This window comes from Herpailurus yagouaroundi, unplaced genomic scaffold, assembly GCF_014898765.1.
Source record: "Herpailurus yagouaroundi ecotype Mexico unplaced genomic scaffold, PumYag 196, whole genome shotgun sequence".
NCBI lineage: Eukaryota > Metazoa > Chordata > Mammalia > Carnivora > Felidae > Herpailurus > Herpailurus yagouaroundi.
Window position 1 is genome coordinate 4,596,718 of NW_024412427.1, and position 19,347 is coordinate 4,616,064.

General features: G+C 44.5%; 1 protein-coding gene across 9 annotated transcripts in view; it reads left to right on the forward strand.

The window, feature by feature from the left end:
- PTPRT (protein tyrosine phosphatase receptor type T) overlaps positions 1-19,347 on the forward strand; it is a 793,719-nt gene that overhangs the window by 611,934 nt on the left and 162,438 nt on the right. For 5 of the 9 annotated variants that reach the window (XM_040447029.1, XM_040447037.1, XM_040447031.1 and 2 more), the window contains exons 14-15: positions 6,376-6,511; positions 18,612-18,641. In XM_040447029.1, coding sequence (XP_040302963.1) covers positions 6,376-6,511; positions 18,612-18,641 — 166 coding nt within the window. The remainder of the gene's footprint in view (positions 1-6,375; positions 6,512-18,611; positions 18,642-19,347) is intronic. The other 4 variants (XM_040447030.1, XM_040447034.1, XM_040447036.1 and 1 more) reach the window with 2 other exon arrangements.

Genomic DNA, 19,347 nt, shown 5'->3' on the forward strand with positions numbered 1-19,347 from the left:
TGAAACCCATTGCTTTTGACTGATCTCATAAAACCATAGAATCTCAATCCCAGAAGGGTTATAAGAGGTTGTAGAGGCCCTCTACATGATGGGAGAATACCAAGTTTCCAGATAGTGTCTTTCATTGTTGGTGACACATTCTCCTGCTTTTGTCGGTGACTTGGGGGTTGACCCCATGGGAGTTTCATGTCTCTAAAGATGGCAGGGAGAATGTCTCTCACCCAGGACATGGGTATTGCTGGAATCAAAGGATGCCGACTTGAGGTGGGAAGCAGGGTCAATAAGCAAAGAAAAAAGGTCACTGTCCTATGACAGTGAAGTGTTGAAGGCTTGGTTAAGCATTCCAGAAGCCCGGGAGGTGAGAACACGTAGAGACAAAGTAGGCAGATACAAGGAGGGCCAATTCTGGAATAGGACTGGGGAACTATGACTGCTTTTATGCTCCTCTCTACATTATAGTACTGTATCACAGGCTTTAGCCTCAGCTGGATAGTGATTCCACATTAAAACCTTTCTTTGTGTTGGCCCCTAATTTACCCCCATCACTCTACCCAGTGATATTAGCTCCAATTTTTAAAATTAAAGGGATCAATCTATTCTATCATCCACAGTGGCTTTTCAACTTTTTGAAAGCAAGAACTAAGTCTCATGTGAATCTTCCACTCTCTAGGCCATGAAGTCCTATTCTGACTGCCATTCCTCCAAAGTCAATGATCTCTGATTTTAGTATGCACTTGAATAACCTACATACCTTGTTAAAATACAGATGCTGATTGATTACATCTGGAATGGGGGCCTGAGATTCTGCATTTGTAATAAGCTCCCAAGTGATACTGATGCTTCTGGTCTTTGGATCACACCTTGAATGGCAAGCCTCTTGACCTGTCTTTACCCTGGAGCCCCCTCTCCAAGAGTAGAGTCAACAACTGGATAAGCCTCAGCAGAATGACCTGACTAGTACAGTGTTAAGCAAAGCTAATTGCCCTTGGTGGATATCAGGTATCCTTGGGGAATAAACTGGCATGGTTATTTGACAGCATGGGAGGAGATGGTAGGGAGATGGAGCATGGTGACTGGACTCTATGTATGGAGGAAATACTGAGGAAGAGGGGAAGGCTTTAAGAGACGAAGAGCTATTCCTTGGGCACCAGGTTTCCATATGCAGCAGTGAGTAGGTAGTACACTGAAAGCCAGATGTGAACTCTGAGCTGGAGCTGGGAGGAATCTGGATTCTAAGACATCAGTGATTTCATGGACCGAGGACAGAGGGCAGCAGCAACATCTTTGAGAGGACAGGTTTGGCCTTTGGGAGTGTTCAGAGCTCAGAGGGCCCGGTTGGCTAAGGTATAAAGTTGGGCATGCAACCTCATGTAGAGACAGTAGTTTCCTGTCAGTGTGGGCTGAGTTCATAAGATTGTTTTTGATGATTACATCACACAAGGGACTTAGGTAGAGGCTTGAAGCTACTCCAGTTGGATAAATTTACCACCTGGTGCATAGCTGCTGGTTCTGATTTACATGGACTATTCTCAGGCTGGCTCCCAGTGGATGGCAGAGATGAAGAAGACACATACAAGTGTCCCTCTTCTCTCAGTTACCAGGCTTATCCCTGCTTAGTGGATAGAAAGTACCCAAGGCCAGAAAGAGGGCTTTTTAAGGGACTGGGAGACTGATACAATATGAAGTTTGACTCTCATGGAAAGGGTGGCTTAGAGCAAAAGTAACACACCTCCCATGTTGCTTCCAGTTCTTCCTCTGAAAAATTCCTCTGGATTTCTGGCCAGTGAGTCGGATGGCCAAACTTCTTTGTGGACCCAGTCCTGGCATGTCCTTAACTACACCTCTGTCAAGGACAGTTCATTATAGTGATAAGGGGGTGAGCCCTGTACACAAAGTCCCATCTCTGAAACTCACTAGTTATATGGCCTTGGACAAGTCATTTAACCCTTCTGTGAAGTTTCTTAATCTATACAAAAGGGGAAACAAAACTAGTACCTCCTGAGTTTTTAGAAGTTTCAATGACTTCATGTATGAAAAGTGTTGGGCACATTACTTGGCACCCAGTAATAGATCAGTACATTTAAGCTAACATTTTATTTATTTATTTACTTATTTATTTATTTAGAAAGAGAGTATGTGCAGGGGAGGGGCAAAGAGAAAGGGGGAGAGAGAGAATCTCAAGCAAGCTCCATGCTGTCTGCTTAAAGCCCGATGCGGGGCTTCATCTCACAAAGGTGTGAGATTATGATCTGAGCCAAAATCAAGAGTCAGATGCTTAACCGACTGAGTCACCCAGGTGCCCCTTAAGTTGATTTTTTTTAAGTAGTAGTAATTGAGCTTCTGTTTGATGATGAGCTCAGTGCCTGCCTGAGACAGCCCATTGTACTGCTAGGAGACCCCACCATGAGCCAACCCTTATGTGCTTCCCCATAAGTCTTATCATAGGGTCTCATCTGCTCTGTTGAGAACTTATATGTAAGGCCTCATGTAGATTCGTCTGACTCTGCACCAGGTGCAGGGCTAGCCCATGCTCTGTCTCTGTCCCTCTTTTCTTCCTCTCAGATGAAGGAGCCACATGGGAATGCTCTCTGGCCTTCAATCCCAGAGACATTTCCTCTGTACCTGTACCACCCACCTTTAAGTGCTGTTGGCATGCTTACTTTTTCAACAGAGGTACAGTTCCACAGTGACTCAAGCAAATGCCCTTGAAAGGGTGCTAAAGTGGACACTGGGTTGGCCATGTCCCAGGGCTTGTTCCTGTCCCTGTACCTGGAGTCTGGTTGGGCCAGCCAAGTATAACTCCTCCTCATCACTTCCTGTATAGAGTTTGTGATTTCAGCCCTGATGCCTGTCGGCTAAGCTCACTGAATCTCTCTAAACCACTGGCTGGCCTTTCCAGATAGATTCCCTGGTTCAAGTATGTTCCATTGTTGGTTCATGGTCACCACTTAAATCTAGGGACGTCTTGGAACTTAGTTTGGGAAAGGGTTTCTAACACATATCCAGCACCTTCACTTTCCTTTGGGTGGAGCTTGATTCTATCCTAGGAGCAGTGTTTGACACAGCTGATTATTCCTTCCTTCTTGAAACACTCTTCCCTTGGCTCTAGGGCACTCTACACTCCTGGGTTGTTTTATTAACTGTCTGGCCACTCCTCCTCTGCCTCCTGTGCAGGCATATCATTGTCTACCCACTCACTAAGTGCTGTAGACTCTCTACTCTCTCTCTAAGCCTCCTTCTCCTTTTACTCTTTATTCTTTCCCTGGGTGTCTCCATCAACCCCGAGCTGCAGATACCATCTATCTGTATGCATAAATCACACATTTTTACCTCCAGCTCAGACTTCTTTCCAGAGCTCCAGACCTGCACTTTTAACTGCCTCCTTTTCTAGAGTAGATCTCCAGCTCAGATTGCCCCAAACACACCCATTCTCTCTCTACAGCTATACTTTGCCCATTGTTTCTTGAGCTCATAAACAGCACCATTACCCACCTTGTTATGAAAACCAAAAAGTTGTGGTCATCCTCCACAGTTCTTTGCCCCTCACTCTCTGCATCCATCCCAGCAGCAGGTTTTATTTATATGCATTTCAGTAATTATCTCTTTTATTGCCATCACCATCTCCTAAATCCACACAGCTATCATCTCCCACATGGATGCCTGCAATGGTTTCAAAATTTGTCTCTCCAAGTCACTTTGGCTCCACACTGAAGCTGGAATGATCAGTCGGAAAAGTAAATCTGACCATATTATTGCTGCATGAACAACACTTAAATGGCTCCCTGCATTTCATGGGGTAAAGAACAAAAGCTTTCATTGTAGCTTCTGATGCCCTGTGTGGATGGGCCCCTGCTGCCTCTTCAGCTTCCCTCTCATCATGCTCTCCTTGCTTTCTTGCCCACGTTATTCTCTATTTCTTTCATTTCTCAAGTGCACCAGTCTCCTTGCCCCATCACACAGCCTCAGCCAGTGCTGTTCCTTCCACAGCTCCCACTTGCTCCTCTTGTGTTCTCTGCCCATGTCTTCCCAGGAATGATTCACTTCCCTATTGTGTGCTTCCCGAGTGCCATGTGCCTCTCTTTTCTCATTGTTAACAGATTTGCAAGCTTACTATTATTGATTCTCAGTTCATTAATTCCGTCTCCTGAGTCCCACCCATCACTCACAGTAGGCTCCTCGAGGGCAGGGACTGTGCCTGTTTCACTCACCACTGTGTCACTGAATGCCTGTGCTTGTGATCATTTACTGAAGGAATGAAGTGTGAATCTCTTTAAGCCAAGCCAGTAACAGTGTTCCTAGGGTAATAACATCCTCTCCAGGGCTCTTTTGCCTTTGTACCCCCAGTCTCTAGAATAGGATCTCACAGCAGGCGCTAAATAAAGTTCAGCTATGCCAGTGAATGCTCCCGAGCCAACTTCCTTCCTTCAAATCCAAACAAAAAGACTGACACAATTGAAGAAATTGTCATCTGAGGTGTTCAGCTTCCTTTATGTTTGGTACACAGTGCACTAGCCTTATCTCAGAAAGCATGACTCCAAACTAGGAAATGGGGGCTATGTATGGTTCCTTGGAACTAGCCCCCATTCTGGAATATGAGACCAGCCCTGCCAAAGAGGTGGTTGGCTAACTCCCCCATGAACTCACTGAGGCAGAGATAGGCAGAGCTTGCTCAGGCAGCCCTGGGATTTGATGAGCTGGTCTTGCCTTTAGCTGATTAAGGGAACTGAATAAAATCTCTGACCTGTAAGTCCATCCAAGAGAAGGATCTCTCATCCCATAGACACCATTGTTTGGCACACAGTACATGAGTGCTCAGTAGCAGATGAATGAAGCAAACAAACATCTTTATATCCTTCAGTCACGTGTAAGCCGACAGGAGGAGGGCAGCCTGTGTGAGACACTGACATTAGAGAGCTGAGAGCCACACTCCCTGTTCTTGAAGACTTGCCGTTCCCACGGGGGAGACTTGTCCCAGTTACAAGAGAGTTTGGGGAATGTGCTCTGATGGGGGAAACACTTGACACTCTTAAACAAGAAGAGGGGATGCATCCTTGTGCTGAAGGGCTGTTCTTAAACATCAGTGGGCTTGGGGAATCAGAATCGTAGCTTATGGGCATTAGCTTTCCTTCAGTTCAACTGAGTTCTGTGAGCACGTGGCTGAAAAAGGAGAAATTCAGTTTGGTTCCATGAGAACAAATGTGTGTGGGCAGCAGTGTCTTCCCTTCAGCTAAACGTCGAACAACCACAAACATTAAGAGAACACCTAGTACAAGCCAGGCTCAGTACTACCATGAGGAAACAAAGATAAAGGAGGCATAATCTCCCCCCCCAAGGTGCTGGCAGAGCACTGGAGGAGACAGATGGAGAAACAAATAGCTAATAATATCAGTATATTGAGGTATGTGCAAAGTGTTACAGAGAGTTAGGATTTAGTAGAGAGAGAGGCACTCTCCCAGGGGCACAGGCAACCAGAGGAGACGCAGATGGTGATGAAGGATGAGCTGGTGCTGAAGTGGCAGAAACTGGGAAGTAGGGATGTGCCAGGCAGAGGAGTCTTTGGACTTAACCTGCTGCACACAAATGTGGTGCTGGGGAATATGAACGGCAGTAGGAAGGAATTCACTCAGGGTGCTGGTAACCCGTGGACCACTCTCCAGAAGTGTTCCTGTAGGTGTCTACAATGAGAAGTGGCCTCTGATCCCTGGCACATTGCCTGAAGAGGCCAGGCTGAGGTATTTTTTGGCTACCTGGAACCGAATCAGAGAGTTTGTACCTGGCAGAGCACATAACATTGGCATTAAATTCCAGAAATGGAGTTAGTCACATAGAAGTGTTTTCTGAACCCCAGGAAATTAGCTTTAATGCACCAAATTTCTGACACACCGTTTGTTTCATAGAAGGCAAAACAAAAACTTTATGCTTTTACCTTTAAAATTTGAGTGATTTTAATCGTTACCTTAACACAAAGCTCTTGTTTTCACCATTTACCAGAAAGAATAAAGTTGGGTTTGGGATGATTTCATGAACCCAAGAATAAAACTGTAAATAGATCCATGGTTTGATTTGAGGGACAAATCAGTGTGAGGGATGAAACGCTCCACTTGACCTCACCAGAGGATAGGGATTCCCTGTCACAGCAGTTGTGCAAACTTGGGACTTTCACTTCATTTCTCTGCACCTCAAAAAGGGGGAGGTATAATCCAATATCACAAAGGATTGATCCTCAAAAAGAGTACAAGAGACAATGTGTGTCATGCTCTTAACACAGTGCCTGGCACATAGTCAGCGCTCAGTAAGTGGAACCTGTTGTCATTATAATTGTTTTCTGGTCGTATGTGTGAGCCTTTTCCACATCTTTCTTCTTTCCCCTTGAAGGTGCCTCCACTCAGAATTCTAACACCGTGGAGCCAGAGAAGCAGGTAGACAACACCGTGAAGATGGCCGGTGTGATCGCTGGCCTCCTCATGTTCATCATCATTCTCCTGGGCGTCATGCTCACCATCAAAAGGAGGTGAGTGTCTGGTACTGCTCTGCAGACTCTGCTGACCCCAGCTGGCCCAACGCTGCCGTGTGGCCAGGTCTTTGCTCTGCTGATCTCTTCGAAGCAAGCACCTTCTTCTGTGAGTGTCCAAGTCCTGAAGTAATTGAGCTAATTGTGGCTCATTGTGTTGGCATCTGAAAGGTGTGTGCTGCCTGCTTGGCAAGTGGCCCTGTGATGGTCAGTTTCCTAGGGAACCATCGATCCCTATGGCTGGGCCACCCTGGTGTGCCATGGGGTTCCATGTCATGAATCTTCTCAGAGTTAGCTGCTCTGTTGTGATTGATCATGTCTCATCAAGGTTACTGGGGAGCCCCAGAAATACAGATGCAGGAAAGTAATGCTTTATTCTTTTTGCTTTCACTCACCCTGATTTCTCTTTGGTCCGCCAGCAGCATCCTACACTGCACCCTGCATGGCAGAGATAAAGCCTCCCATGGGGTGATAGTCCCAAGGGAAGATTCCTTCCTACTCCATGTCCCATAAGGCCTTCCCAGCTGGATTGTTGCTACTTGTTCTTTCTGAACGGATGTCTTCCTGGGCATCTCTGGTCCACTAACACAGTTATCACATGTTGCATGGCTCATGAAAGCCAGGTACAGGCCCCTCCTTATCTCCAAGATTCAACACACTGACATCTTCTGTTTTCAGACACTTGCAAGGCTTGAGGCTAACGCAGGGGAATTGCAGAGAGGGAAAGGAGCCATTCATCCAGGAAAGCTGATGAATATCAGCTGTCACTGTCCCAGGATGCACTGTTATTCCTCCAAACCAGAAGTCCTGGGGCCCACCTCTCCTTAGCCCCTGGACTGCCCCCATGTATCCATGTCTACCACGCACCCTCATGTCTTCTCAATTTCAACATCGTGATCCCAACCTTGGTCTCCACCTTCCTGCTCCCCTCCTCTGCCAAAGCAAACAGAACCTTTATCTACATTACATTATGTGCTTCAGTGCGCCCTGCCACCAACCTGAAGATACTTTTACATCATTAAACAAGCCACAGCCTGAAGCTCTGATGTCTGGTTACTGACAGAGTTCAGAGCAAACCCAGTAACAAGGACCAGGGACTTGCTTCCATCTGTGGAAGGAAAAGTGCTCGTGAAATTTGTGTCTCACCAGAAAACAAAGGGACAGAAAGCCCTAAAGACAAAGTGCCGCTTCTGTCTAAGGACTCTCATGAGTATAAGGAAAGTTTTTTAAAAATCCCCTTTTCCAATTATCAGTGAGTCAGAAATACTGGGGTTCCCACTGTACATGGCAGTCAGCCTTCTCTTAGCCATTTCGGCTCCAGAATATCCCTGTGTCTTTCATGACTCTGTTCTGAATCAGCCAGTCCTCCCTCTGGCCAGGATATCTTACTGGTAGGACCTTGTCCTTTTCTTGAAATCTTTTGTCTAACAGAACCACTCCTTTCCTCAGGCTCTCAGCAGAATAACTGGAGAGTTAAGGTTCTTATCCAGCTACTGATTTTCTGGTTGGAGAGGGGGGAGGGTAGGTACTACATTAATATTGGGGAGCAAGAGCTCCCAAAGCATTGAGGACAGCATTGCATTGTCATATCATCATCAACCGTATGACCATATTGCAGGTATCAGTGACAAGTCAGCTATTAGATGAGGTCAAACATGAAGTCTGGTTTCTCTGGGGGCGATGGGCACATGTAAGATTGCTGACATGTTTCTTAGAGTCACAGACGCATTAGAGGCAGAGGTGAGCTGGGGATTGTCTACCTGGAAAAAGTAACTGATTTAATAGAATCTCATTCCTCTTTGATAGACCTGAAATGTTCTCATTCTTTGCCACTGATTTGTAAGTCAGATAAGCTCTTCCAATTTTGCTCTTTCTAAAGCCTGGCTTAACCCACGTCACCACCGTCTGTGAGCTTGTGAAGAAATTTCACTTCCTTCTCCACAGCTATTTCTGCAATGTGTGACTTCTCAGGAGGGAGGAAAGGGCTTTCTGTTTCCAGGGTGGGAACAAGTATAAAGAGAGCCCTTTGTGTGGCTTTAACCTCTATTGCGTGTCTTCATCATCTCTCACCTCTATCAAAACTGTCCATCAGACCCAACCAACAGGCATCACATGACCACCATTTGTCCTGAGAAGCAAAACTCAGATGTTTTGGCAGTGAGGCGGGTGGGTGGAGGTGGAGGCTGATCATTGTTTGCATATACAGTATCTTTTGGAGAAAAGAAGACCTTTTGCTGACCTACTTGATAGTGATAATTTACAGATAGGTGTAGGGCAAGGAAAGGAGAGGAGAGGAGAAAGAGAGCATAAAGGTAGGTCTACACACTTTCTAACCTACAGTGTCTTCTGATGTCTAGAGATGCCCCCAAAAGACAGTGGAGCATTTGGTGAGCTCCCTTAGGTCTTCTTACTCCAGCCCTGTGTAGAAGTATGGGGAAAACTTCATTGTTCAATTGAGTCTGTCACTATCTTACTGCTGGCCAGAATGCTGCCCACAGCTACCTAAAAAGAAGAGATATTACACAAAAAGAAACCCCCAAATAATAGGCAGATCATCACAACTCAGGACCCTGGTGTGTCAGCATCTCTCTTCAGTGTCCCAGTGTGACCTAGAGTTCGTTCCTTGGTTGCAGGAACTCTCAGAAGTCAAATGCTTGCTACGTCCTCTCCACTGATTTGAGCTGGGTCTTCTTCCTCACCTCTACAGACATGGGAGTAGTGGTTTCCTGTTTTCTCTGCTACTAAGGGATTCAGCTGGCTTGAAAACTTCCCCAAAGCTTCAGACAAAAGGTTTCAGTACACATGAGATGTCCCTCGATTGTTCTGTAGAGTACATCATCACTGGCCTTATAGGGCTTCCTTGTGACTCCCTAAAGAGAGTCTTTCTCTTGCTTTTAGGTGTTTTCTTTTGTGATACTAAAATAGAAAGCCAACTGAGAATGGGCTAGAGATACAGAGGACCAAGGGAAGGACTTAATGAAAGCAGCTAAACAATTTACATTCCAAAGGTGGGGGTGGGCAATAGAGAGGTAGAGACATAGCCTGAGGGATGTTTTGTTGCTTGGTTGTTTTGTAATGGATAGAGAGGATGTTGAGAAATGTAAGGTTGCAGAAAGGGGTCTGAAATGTTGGGGGGTGATTCAATTTTTTTAACGTTTATTTATTTTTGAGAGAGAGAGACAAAGTAAGAACAGGGGAGGTACAGAGAGAGAGGGAGACACAGAAACCAAAGTGGGCTCCAGGCTCTGAGCTGTCTGTCAGCACAGAGCCTGATGCAGGGGGCTAAAACTCAGGGACCCATGAGATCATGACCTTAGGTGAAGTCACACACAACCAAATGAGCCACCCAGGAGCCCCTGTTGGGGGATGATTCAAACAGGATTCCCTTACAGTTTGCAAAAGATACAAGTTAAAGTATTTTTTTTTTTTTTGTAGTGCCTTTGACTGTTTGGAGAGGATTTCTTTGAATGCAGACCAATGCAGAATCAGGGCTACATGGAGATATAAAGGTTTACATGAGCATTATAAGAAGGGAGCCTGAAGCCCCTCCCTGATATATCAAGTTACCTACCAGGATATTGGATATTGGCTGGATGATTGGCTCCATCCTTTACTCCTGGTTCCCTTGATCACATTTGGACCTCAGAATGGTCTAGAATGGGTTTCTGTATGCACCTAGGTAATAGAACATACCTCCTTTTCATGACCACCCTGTTGAGTTTTGAAATAGAGACTCATTACTACAGTCCTGGTCATCTTCTTCCCTGGCCTCCTCCCTTTAGAATTGCTAGACATCTGGGGCACCTGGGTGGCTCAGTCAGTTGGGCGGCCAGCTACAGCTCAGGTCATGATCTCACGGTCTGTGAGTTTGAGCCCCGTGTTGGGCTCTGTCCTGAGAGCTCAGAGCCTGGAGCCTGCTTCTGATTCTTTGTCTTCCTCTCTTTCTTCCCCTTCCCTGCTTGTTCTCTGTCTGTGTATTTGTGTGTGTGTCTCTCTCTCTCAAAAATAATAAACACTAAAAAAAGAATTGCTGGACATCCTCTCCCAAAGAAATGTGCAGCCAAAGGGTTGCTAGGCCACCCCTGTGGTCTCTTGGCTTACTACCTTAGGGCTCTGGGAGCTTTCAATGAAAATTAAGGTGGCAAGCTCAAGCCTTAATGCCTTAACCTTGATGTCTGAAGGTATTTATTAGCCACTCACATATGGGAAGTTCTACATTTTAATGTTTGTTTGGGGGGATATGCTCATATGGGCTCATGCCCACAAGCTTGCCATAGTCCTAGTTTATTCCTTGGGACATACTTCCTAAAGTCTAAGCATGGTCCTCCAAGGCTTAAGGCATAACCATTTACTTTTGCATGGGGAAACAGTGAAGCCAGGTTAAGCAGGATTCTTTGGTATATTTGTACCCCAAGCCTTGTCTGGATCCTCTATTAACTTTTCATTCCCTTTTTACTTTTCAAATGGAAACTGAGCAACTTTTAGGAGACCTTTTTGAAGTCAATTCCCACACATGGGTCTAGCCACTTCCTTCTCCCCTCCTCCTCCCCCTGCCCAGCTCTTTCTGGTCTAGCCTCAATTTTCTCCCAACCAGGTCTGTCCAGATAGTAACTTTTCCAGGAATGAATTTGAAGTATCTTGAGTTTGAGATATGAGAGTCTACTTTGAGATAAATGTGCATCTCTTGGTGTACTTTGATACTCTGTGACTTCAGTCTGCCCCAGAAGTTCCCAGTCTCATGGGCACATACATCTTGTTTTTGTGGACTGGGAAGCAGAAAAACTGGGTCCCATTTATGTGTTGTTTGCCTTGGAGATGCAACAAAGCTCAGCCTTTCCTTTCTCACCTGTGACATGTGGCTAATCCTATGGGGTTGTTCTAAAGATCAAATGAGCTAATGGTCTGGACAGGCTTTATTTCCTATCCCTGCCTAAGTGGTCATAATGCACAGTATTAACAGAGACATTCATCTCACACATGACCATCACCTGTACCAAGCCAGCTCCTATGCTAATATGCGAAGAGCAGTACTGCAATCAGTACACATCATCTAAGCTAATTTGTTTATTTTCCATTTAAACTGTCACCATATTGTGATTTTAATACTACAAATAATCATGGTAGGATAGGACATTGGTACACCTTTGTTTGTTTGAGAAGAGGAAACTGAAGTTCAAAAAGGTTTATAAGTTGCCCAAGGTTTTGGGTACAGTTGAAATACAAAACCAGGCTCTGTGACTCCAGAGTTAACTGAGTGCTGTTACCTTCTATTCTATTAGTCCACGCAGACTGGTAGAAAGTAAGTGAATCCTGAAATAGGAAGCCGGCAACCCAGGTTCAGGGGTCATTTTCTACTGCTCTCTGCTGTAATGCATATTGTGTCCCTGAATCAAATGTCAGGTGTTTGTGTTCACCTACAAGTTTCCTGTCACTCTCTAACCCTCAGCCCCAAGTTCTTCCAAGTAGGACTCCCAACTAATACCTCTAACATGAGTCTTCCCACAAGCCCCCAACCCCAGAAAGATGCATTGATACTCCCCTGCATGTAGCCACTGTACCATATACACAGGTCTTCAGGTGTGAATTTAGCCATGTGGTGGTTGTCATTTTGCTGGCCTCAAGGTGAAAATGACCTGAGAGGGCAGGATCTTCTGCTTTAGCCTTTTCTCACCCTGTATCATCTGCCTCTGGACATCTGCCTTGAAAACCCCTCAAGGTTTTCATGGTCAAAGCCCAAATCATCACCTGTCCACCGACCTGCTCACAGTCCTGTGTCCCCATCTCAGTGGCAGGCATTCCCTCTCACTCCATCAGCCAAACTGATAGGGTTGCTTCGCCCTGATACTTCTGAACCCGCATCTTTACCTTCTCTTGGTCACACCCTCTCCTCACTCCCTGCACTGCCCCTTCCCTGGTGGAGGCCCCCATAGCTCTATTGTATGAGTCTCCTCCCCAGCCCCGCCCCTCCAACCCATCCTCCACAATGCAGCCAAAGTAACATTTCAGAAAGGAAACTTGTACTCCCAAACCTGCTGTCTAAAATCCCTTGATGGCTTCTCCTGCCTTATAACAATAGTTCCTGGGGTAGAGATGAGAAAAGAAGCACATGCTTTAGGACATCTGGAGAATTTTGTCAAGCTGCGCTGTCCCCCTGCTCACAGTAACTCTGGAACATTTCCTAAAGTCTTACTCTACTGTTATACCCTTGCTTGTGAAGCTTCCTCCTCATTCAATACCTGTGTACCTTAGTTCCATGTGACCACATTCTACCCCTGTTTAAGATCTAATTCAAAAGCTGCCTTCTCCAGTAAACCCTTCCTGACCTCCAATCTAGACACAATCTCTTCACCATCTGGATCCCCTCTGTGAGGATCCATATTGTATCCTGTTATATTTGTCATTTGTATTCATGTCTTATCTTCTTTACTAAACCATCAGCTGTCTATTCTGATTCATCCTTATCACAAATGTGCCATGTGGATACTGGGGATTCCCTAAAAACATGTTGAATGGAGGAGTCTGGTGAAATTAGAACAGATGGGGCCCAGAATTAACACTCCATCCCTTGGGCAGGAAAGCTTCACTCAGAACATAGACCTAAATATCAACATGGAGCACCAAGAATAAGTCCAGTCCTGTGGTGAGGGTGTAAGACTAAAAGGGCAGCATAGGACAGATATAGCATGATCTGAGCCTTCAGGGAACACACTATCAAGGGGGGAAAAAAAAGAGTGAGTCAATAGGGAAAGGGAACTTGTGGGTCAGCCAAAAGAGACTGTGCCACTATGAGATTATAGTGTGCTGCAGATCACAAAGCTGAAATGTGGAATTGAAGGAAAGTGCCCCAAATCACATAGCTAATAAGTGGCAGAGCTGGGTCTCAAACTTGGCCCGTCTGATAATGGATATGACACTCTTAAACACCTGAATGTCTAGCCTGAATGAAATATAAAATAGGACTTGCTGAGATGCTGAACTGTAAGTCATGATTTTGAGTGGTTCGTTGCAGTGGGCGAACAGCCCAAATTAAGGATGTCATGCTGTTTTGTCCACCCCATTCTAAACAGCTCCTTGCTCCATCCACTGAAAAGTGAATCCTTCTGTTTGCACTCCCTACGTAGCCACTCAGGCCAGAAACTTGGAGGTCCTCTTCAGTATGCTCACATTTAATCACCTATTTTCACTTTCACATCTCCTTCCCCATGGCCATTACGAGATAGGCCCCCAACATCTCTTGCTTTGACCTCTGCAGCAGCATTCATGACCCCAGTCCCTCTCCCCTACAACTTTATTCTCACACTTCTGCCAGAATCATTCATCTAGAAAAATATTTGGTCGCTGGTACTTCCTATGCCCAGTGGTGTTGACACTGAGCTCCATAAGCTCTTTGGGAACTAAGACCTGCCAACATTTTGACATTCTCACCTTGCTAACTGACCTAACCATTCTATAAACAGTTCCATTTTCCTGGAAATACCCTTCCTCCTACTCCATCTAAATGCTCCTTGACTTTATAACTCAAGCATCATAGACTCTAGGCCACCTTATCTGTCCCCCTCCCCACCCTTCCCCCCTGAATATGGTCCCACTGCTCCCTGTGTTGCCACAATACCATTTATCACTCCAGAAGACACTAGAGCCTAGTGGTTACTAATGGAGGCTCCTAAAGTCAGACTGCTTGGATTCTCATCCCATACTCAACTATGTAAACTTGAGCAAGTTGTCTAAGCTTCACTTTCCTCAGCCTCAAAACAAGGATAATAATGCTTCATAGTGAGGATTAAATAAAATAGTCCACATAATGTACTAGATCAGTACCTGGCACATTAGTGACCTCCTGCTGTTTAAGTGGTAGCTCTTATTATTTGTTTTATAAGCTCCTTATCTGGCTCTCTCATCAGACATTTGGGCTGGATCAAGATCTCATTTGTCTTTCTATCTCTGGTACTTAGCAGGGAGCAGGGACACGTAGTAGGCCCTTGAGAAGTTTTTGCTGAGTTGATGATGGAAAGATGGACGAGTAGATGATAGATGGATTGTTGGATTAAAGGGAAGATGAGTGGATGGATGAATAGATGAGTGTGTGGGTTTATGGGCTAGATGGATAAGTGGGTGGATAAATTGCTAAGTGGGTAGATGGATGGATGGTTAGATGGGTAGAGGGATGGGTGGTTGGATGCATGCATAGATGGATACATGGATAGGTAGAAGGGTGGATGGGTAGGTTTATGAGCTAGATGGATAGGTAGATGATCAAATGGATGGTTAAATGGACAGCTCAGTCCTGTTTAGTATGGAACAAAGGAAAGTTGTGCCTCGCATCAGTTTTGTCAGCCAGCTGAAAAGAAGATTGTGTAATATGTGATTTATTAAGTTTGGAGTTGTTTTTGGTTTTTTTTTTTTTTTCCTAAGCACAGCTGTCTTCCTGCTCAGGATTTTTGGTCTCAGGCAATCTGTTACTTACAATATCACTGTATCCTTGTGAATTTAGACCTTCAGTAAAACTTCTTCAAGCCTCAGAGAAAACACACATGTATACTGTGTTTTGGCCACACAGAAAAGAACTATAATCCTTGCCCTGGAAGACTTTGCAATGTAATTGGGAAAAGATACTCAATTAATAGAAGTTTGTCAGTTGCTGTTAATCTGGAGTTGCCTTAAAGCTGGGTCAGGGATAGCACTGGCTTTTGATGACAACCAGGATAACTCAGAAAAGCTACTTTGAAGAGGTGGTTTGACGATAGGGAAGTGTGTTGTCCTGAGGAGGTGGCCCAACCATAGGTAAATCCTGAAGGTTGGAAGCAGAGAAGCCCAGAAGGTCCAGAATATTGAGTGCAGCCTGGGGCCCAAGAGCACAGCCTGGGGCCCAAGGGCACAGCCTGGGGCTGCTGATGGTGAGGAAATCTGGCTCAGGATGGAGGCCTTGCCATTGGCCCCAAACTGCACAACAGCAGTAGGATCCTCACTATGAGTGAGGAGTGACCCCTTAGAGCCTCAGATACCTCAACCAAAAATGAGAAACAATGCCTGCTCCATGGGGTTATGGGGAGGATTAAAAGATTTAAGGCACGTGTCATATCAATGCCAGACCCACTGTGCTGCTCAACATACACCTGTTTCTTCCTTCATATAGGCAGCATAGGCTGGTGGTCAAGTACATGGGCTTAGACCCATGTTGTTGTCCAGCTTTAGAGCCTCATTGCTATCAAGTCCAGTTACTAGCTGCAAGATCTTAAGCATGTTACTTAACCTTCTCTGCCTCAGTTTCTTCATCTGTGGCTGATAATAATACCCACCTGTCAGGGTGGTTGTGAGGAATACATGAGTTAATATATGAGAGCCTAGAACAATGCCTGACACATAGTAAGTGCTACGTAAGTATTTTCTCTTCTTTTAATACTATTTTAAATATTCCTAAAGAGGTGAACACTTTGTTCCTGGTTACCGGAGTGAGAAGCAGCAAACCTTATATGTATGGATAAGGTGGGGGCATAAATTCCCCTTTCCTGAGCACTCATAATGTCAGGTGTTTAGCTTAATATAATTTACTTAAAATACTTTATATATTATATATCATATATAATCTGAATATGATTTAGATTAATCTAATATTAATGCCCACTTTTGGGAATAGGTAATTATCACTCCCAACTTTGACATGGAAAAACTGAGACTCAGAAATACCTAAATAGTGACTTATCAAAGACATGTAGTTAGCAAGTGGTGGTGCTGGGATGCTAAGACATCACATTTCCACTCCGCAAAGATGTTTAGGCTGGCAGTCATCCATGCCATTCACCATGGTACATGGATCAGGAAACACAGGGCCAGGGGGAGGAACATTGCCCAGAATGTCACAGTGAGCAAGTGAAAGTTCTGGGATCAGAACCCTGTGCTCTCGATTCTCAGCCTGCTTGTTCTTGACAGAATGGGGAACATACATGTCTAGAAGTCTTCATCAAATGGATCCTGCACTTTCTTCCCCAAGGAATCAAATTTCCAGTCACGGGACCACAGAGCTAGCAAGAAGGAGAGGAATGATCTCCTTACAGCATGAACCTGTATGGTTGGTGGGAGGGATTTGGTGACTTACATGGGCTCTTCCACTCCCACCGATCACGGCAGGGAATTCTTCAACCCTTTCATCATCTAGGGTCCCTGTTCATCTGACCCAAGACACTGAACAGTTTTATGAGTGAACAGATCTTGCTGCACTGTGGCTCATTTTCCCCAGCCCAGCTTCACAAGCAGGCATGGAGCTGCTTTTCTGCCATGACTTCTTAGCTCTCAGAGTCACTTATCTTCTGTAGCTGGAGTTGGGCTCTCCTGATAAATAAGAGAAAGCCTAGAGATCGCCTGCCTAGAGGTCACCCTGCTTAGAGGCTTTGGCCACTTCGAACTTGAGAGGGAGAAATTTGAGGCTCTGAGGACATGTTCCCACCCTGCAGATATAAAACTGTATCTTCCTGTGCCAAGCAAACTGGATAACACTTGCAATTAACCAAATAACTCAAGAAGGAAGGGAACTTTTCTTGCCTATTCAGATGGATATTTGGGGACCTTAATTATCAGCAATTTTTCTCAATCCACAAATGTGTCACTTATTGTCAGTGCGGCTAAGTCTGTAAGATAAAAGCATTCCTATTTATTTTCCTACAAAATACAAAAAGTTATGACAAAGGGAATATTGTGGACTTGTTTGAGATTTTTATTATTCAGAAGCCAAGAGCTAGAAGGGACATCAGAAAGAGATTGCAGGTAGTGATTTTTCAAACATTCTTTTGGAGAGTGGAATTCTTAGTCATGTGACATTTTAAATGAAACTCCAATTTATAAAAGAGGTAAAAATGGAGAAGAAGTGCTTGCTGGCATTCATGGATAAGCAATCCTACCTGCTCAGTTTCCGCCTATCCCATTTCAGTGAGGCTACTGTACAGAGCCCCCAGGATCCTGCACACACAGTTTTTAAAACTAATGGTCTGGTTCAGCTCATCTGAGGATCAGATAAGGAAATAAAGGCACAGAGAATTTTTTAAGGTTGTAGTCTATTTAGATTGAAAGTTGGAATTCCTTTCTCTTCGTCCAGTGCTTTTTAATGATGAAGTTTGAATTTTGTTCCGGTTATCTACTGATAGGTAACAAACTTGAATTTTAGTGACTTATATTTCTTATGAATCTATGGTCTGGTTAAGGCTTAAAAGGAATGACTTGTTTTATTCCATGATACCAAGGGTCTCAATCGACATAATCCAACTGATGAGGGCTAGCTGGATATCTCTCTTCATACAGTTTTAGGGTCTCTCCACAGGATCTTTTCAGCATGGCTACCTCAAGATACTTAGACTTCTTACATGGAGAGTCAGAGTTCCAACTCAGAGTTCAAAATACCCAGGCAGAGCTACAAGTCTTCTTCCTCATCTATCCTAGAAAGTCCCAGAATGTAATTCTTACCACATTCTTTTGGTCACATAGGGCCATTCCTGCTTCAGTGTGGGAAAGAACTACACATGGGCATGCATACTGGGAAGCGTGGATCATTGGGGAGCCATCTTTTTTTTGGGGGGGAGCCATCTTGAATGCTGCTACCTGATTACCTTGCTTTTGGCAAGACCTTACCTGACTTATTTACATAGGTTCTGATGCAGTTTGACCTGAAACAGAGAACATAAAGTCATTATGGCTTTCCTTAGATCTTAAGGGAACTGTCATGTGAAGAGTGGTAGAGTAGTTCTGGAAGGCCACAGAAATATGACCCAGGACCAAAAAGTCATAATTACAAGGAGGCTAGTTTTGACTGACTATAGAAAAGGACTTATAAACAATTAAAACAGCCAACATTAGATGTGGCTTTCTCTGCATGAGTAGTGAGTTTCTCCATCATAAGAGAGGTCTCTCTCATTCCTTCTACCACTGGAAGTATTTGATTCTCAGCAAAGATGATTAGGAGAGAAACTTGCATCTCCTTGAACTTTGGGATGCTGAAATACTATGTGCATTTCTAAGAATCAAGATTTCATATAAATCTAATTCTTGTTTGTTTGTCTTTTCTTTTTCCCCTTTTTTGGACATTTCCTTCATCTGACTGCCCATCAATATATAGAAGAAATGCTTATTCCTACTCCTATTACTTGTAAGTATCGACCCGGGGAAACTTTGCTTCGTGCCCTGTAAGGGAACCTGTAGCATGCATTTCCTGCACCAACCAAGTGTCTGTTGGTTTCTCATACTCACTTCTGTCTAAGTCATCTGTAGCCCCAAAGTTTTTATTTCCCATAGATGTTTTCCATTTGAAAATGCACTGTCATTGTTGCATTGTTGATGTCTGTTATGTTTCTTCCATCTTGGACTCCTCCCTCCCCGTCCCCCCCACCTTTGTTTGGAGCTGTGAAGGGCTGTTTCTCCTTTGGCAGTGTCGTTTTATAGTTAGAAATCCCCAAATTTCAAGAAGAGGTCAACCTAATCCCCCTGCAGGACTTGCAGACATAAAACAGAATCACAGATCTCAGCAACTTCAGAGCCCATTTATGTCTACTTGGGGAATGTGTCGCCTTAAGGGGCTCAAAGGTTAGAGAGAAATTCATTGGCTGTTTCCACTATTTCAGCAAGTCTACAGGGAAATGGGACTTTACCTAGAACCAGCTTCATAGGTGACAGAAACATCTGAGGTCTTTGGGCTGGAATTATCTCAGTCTGGTGTTTGGCAATAGTTATCTCCTGTTATCAATGCATTTTGTTGGTAGTTATGTGTGGGCTGTTGCCTGTCAATTTTTTTGCACTTTCTAAATAAAAATGATGATTTTTCTCATTATTAAATCAGACATTTTGAAAACATGAAG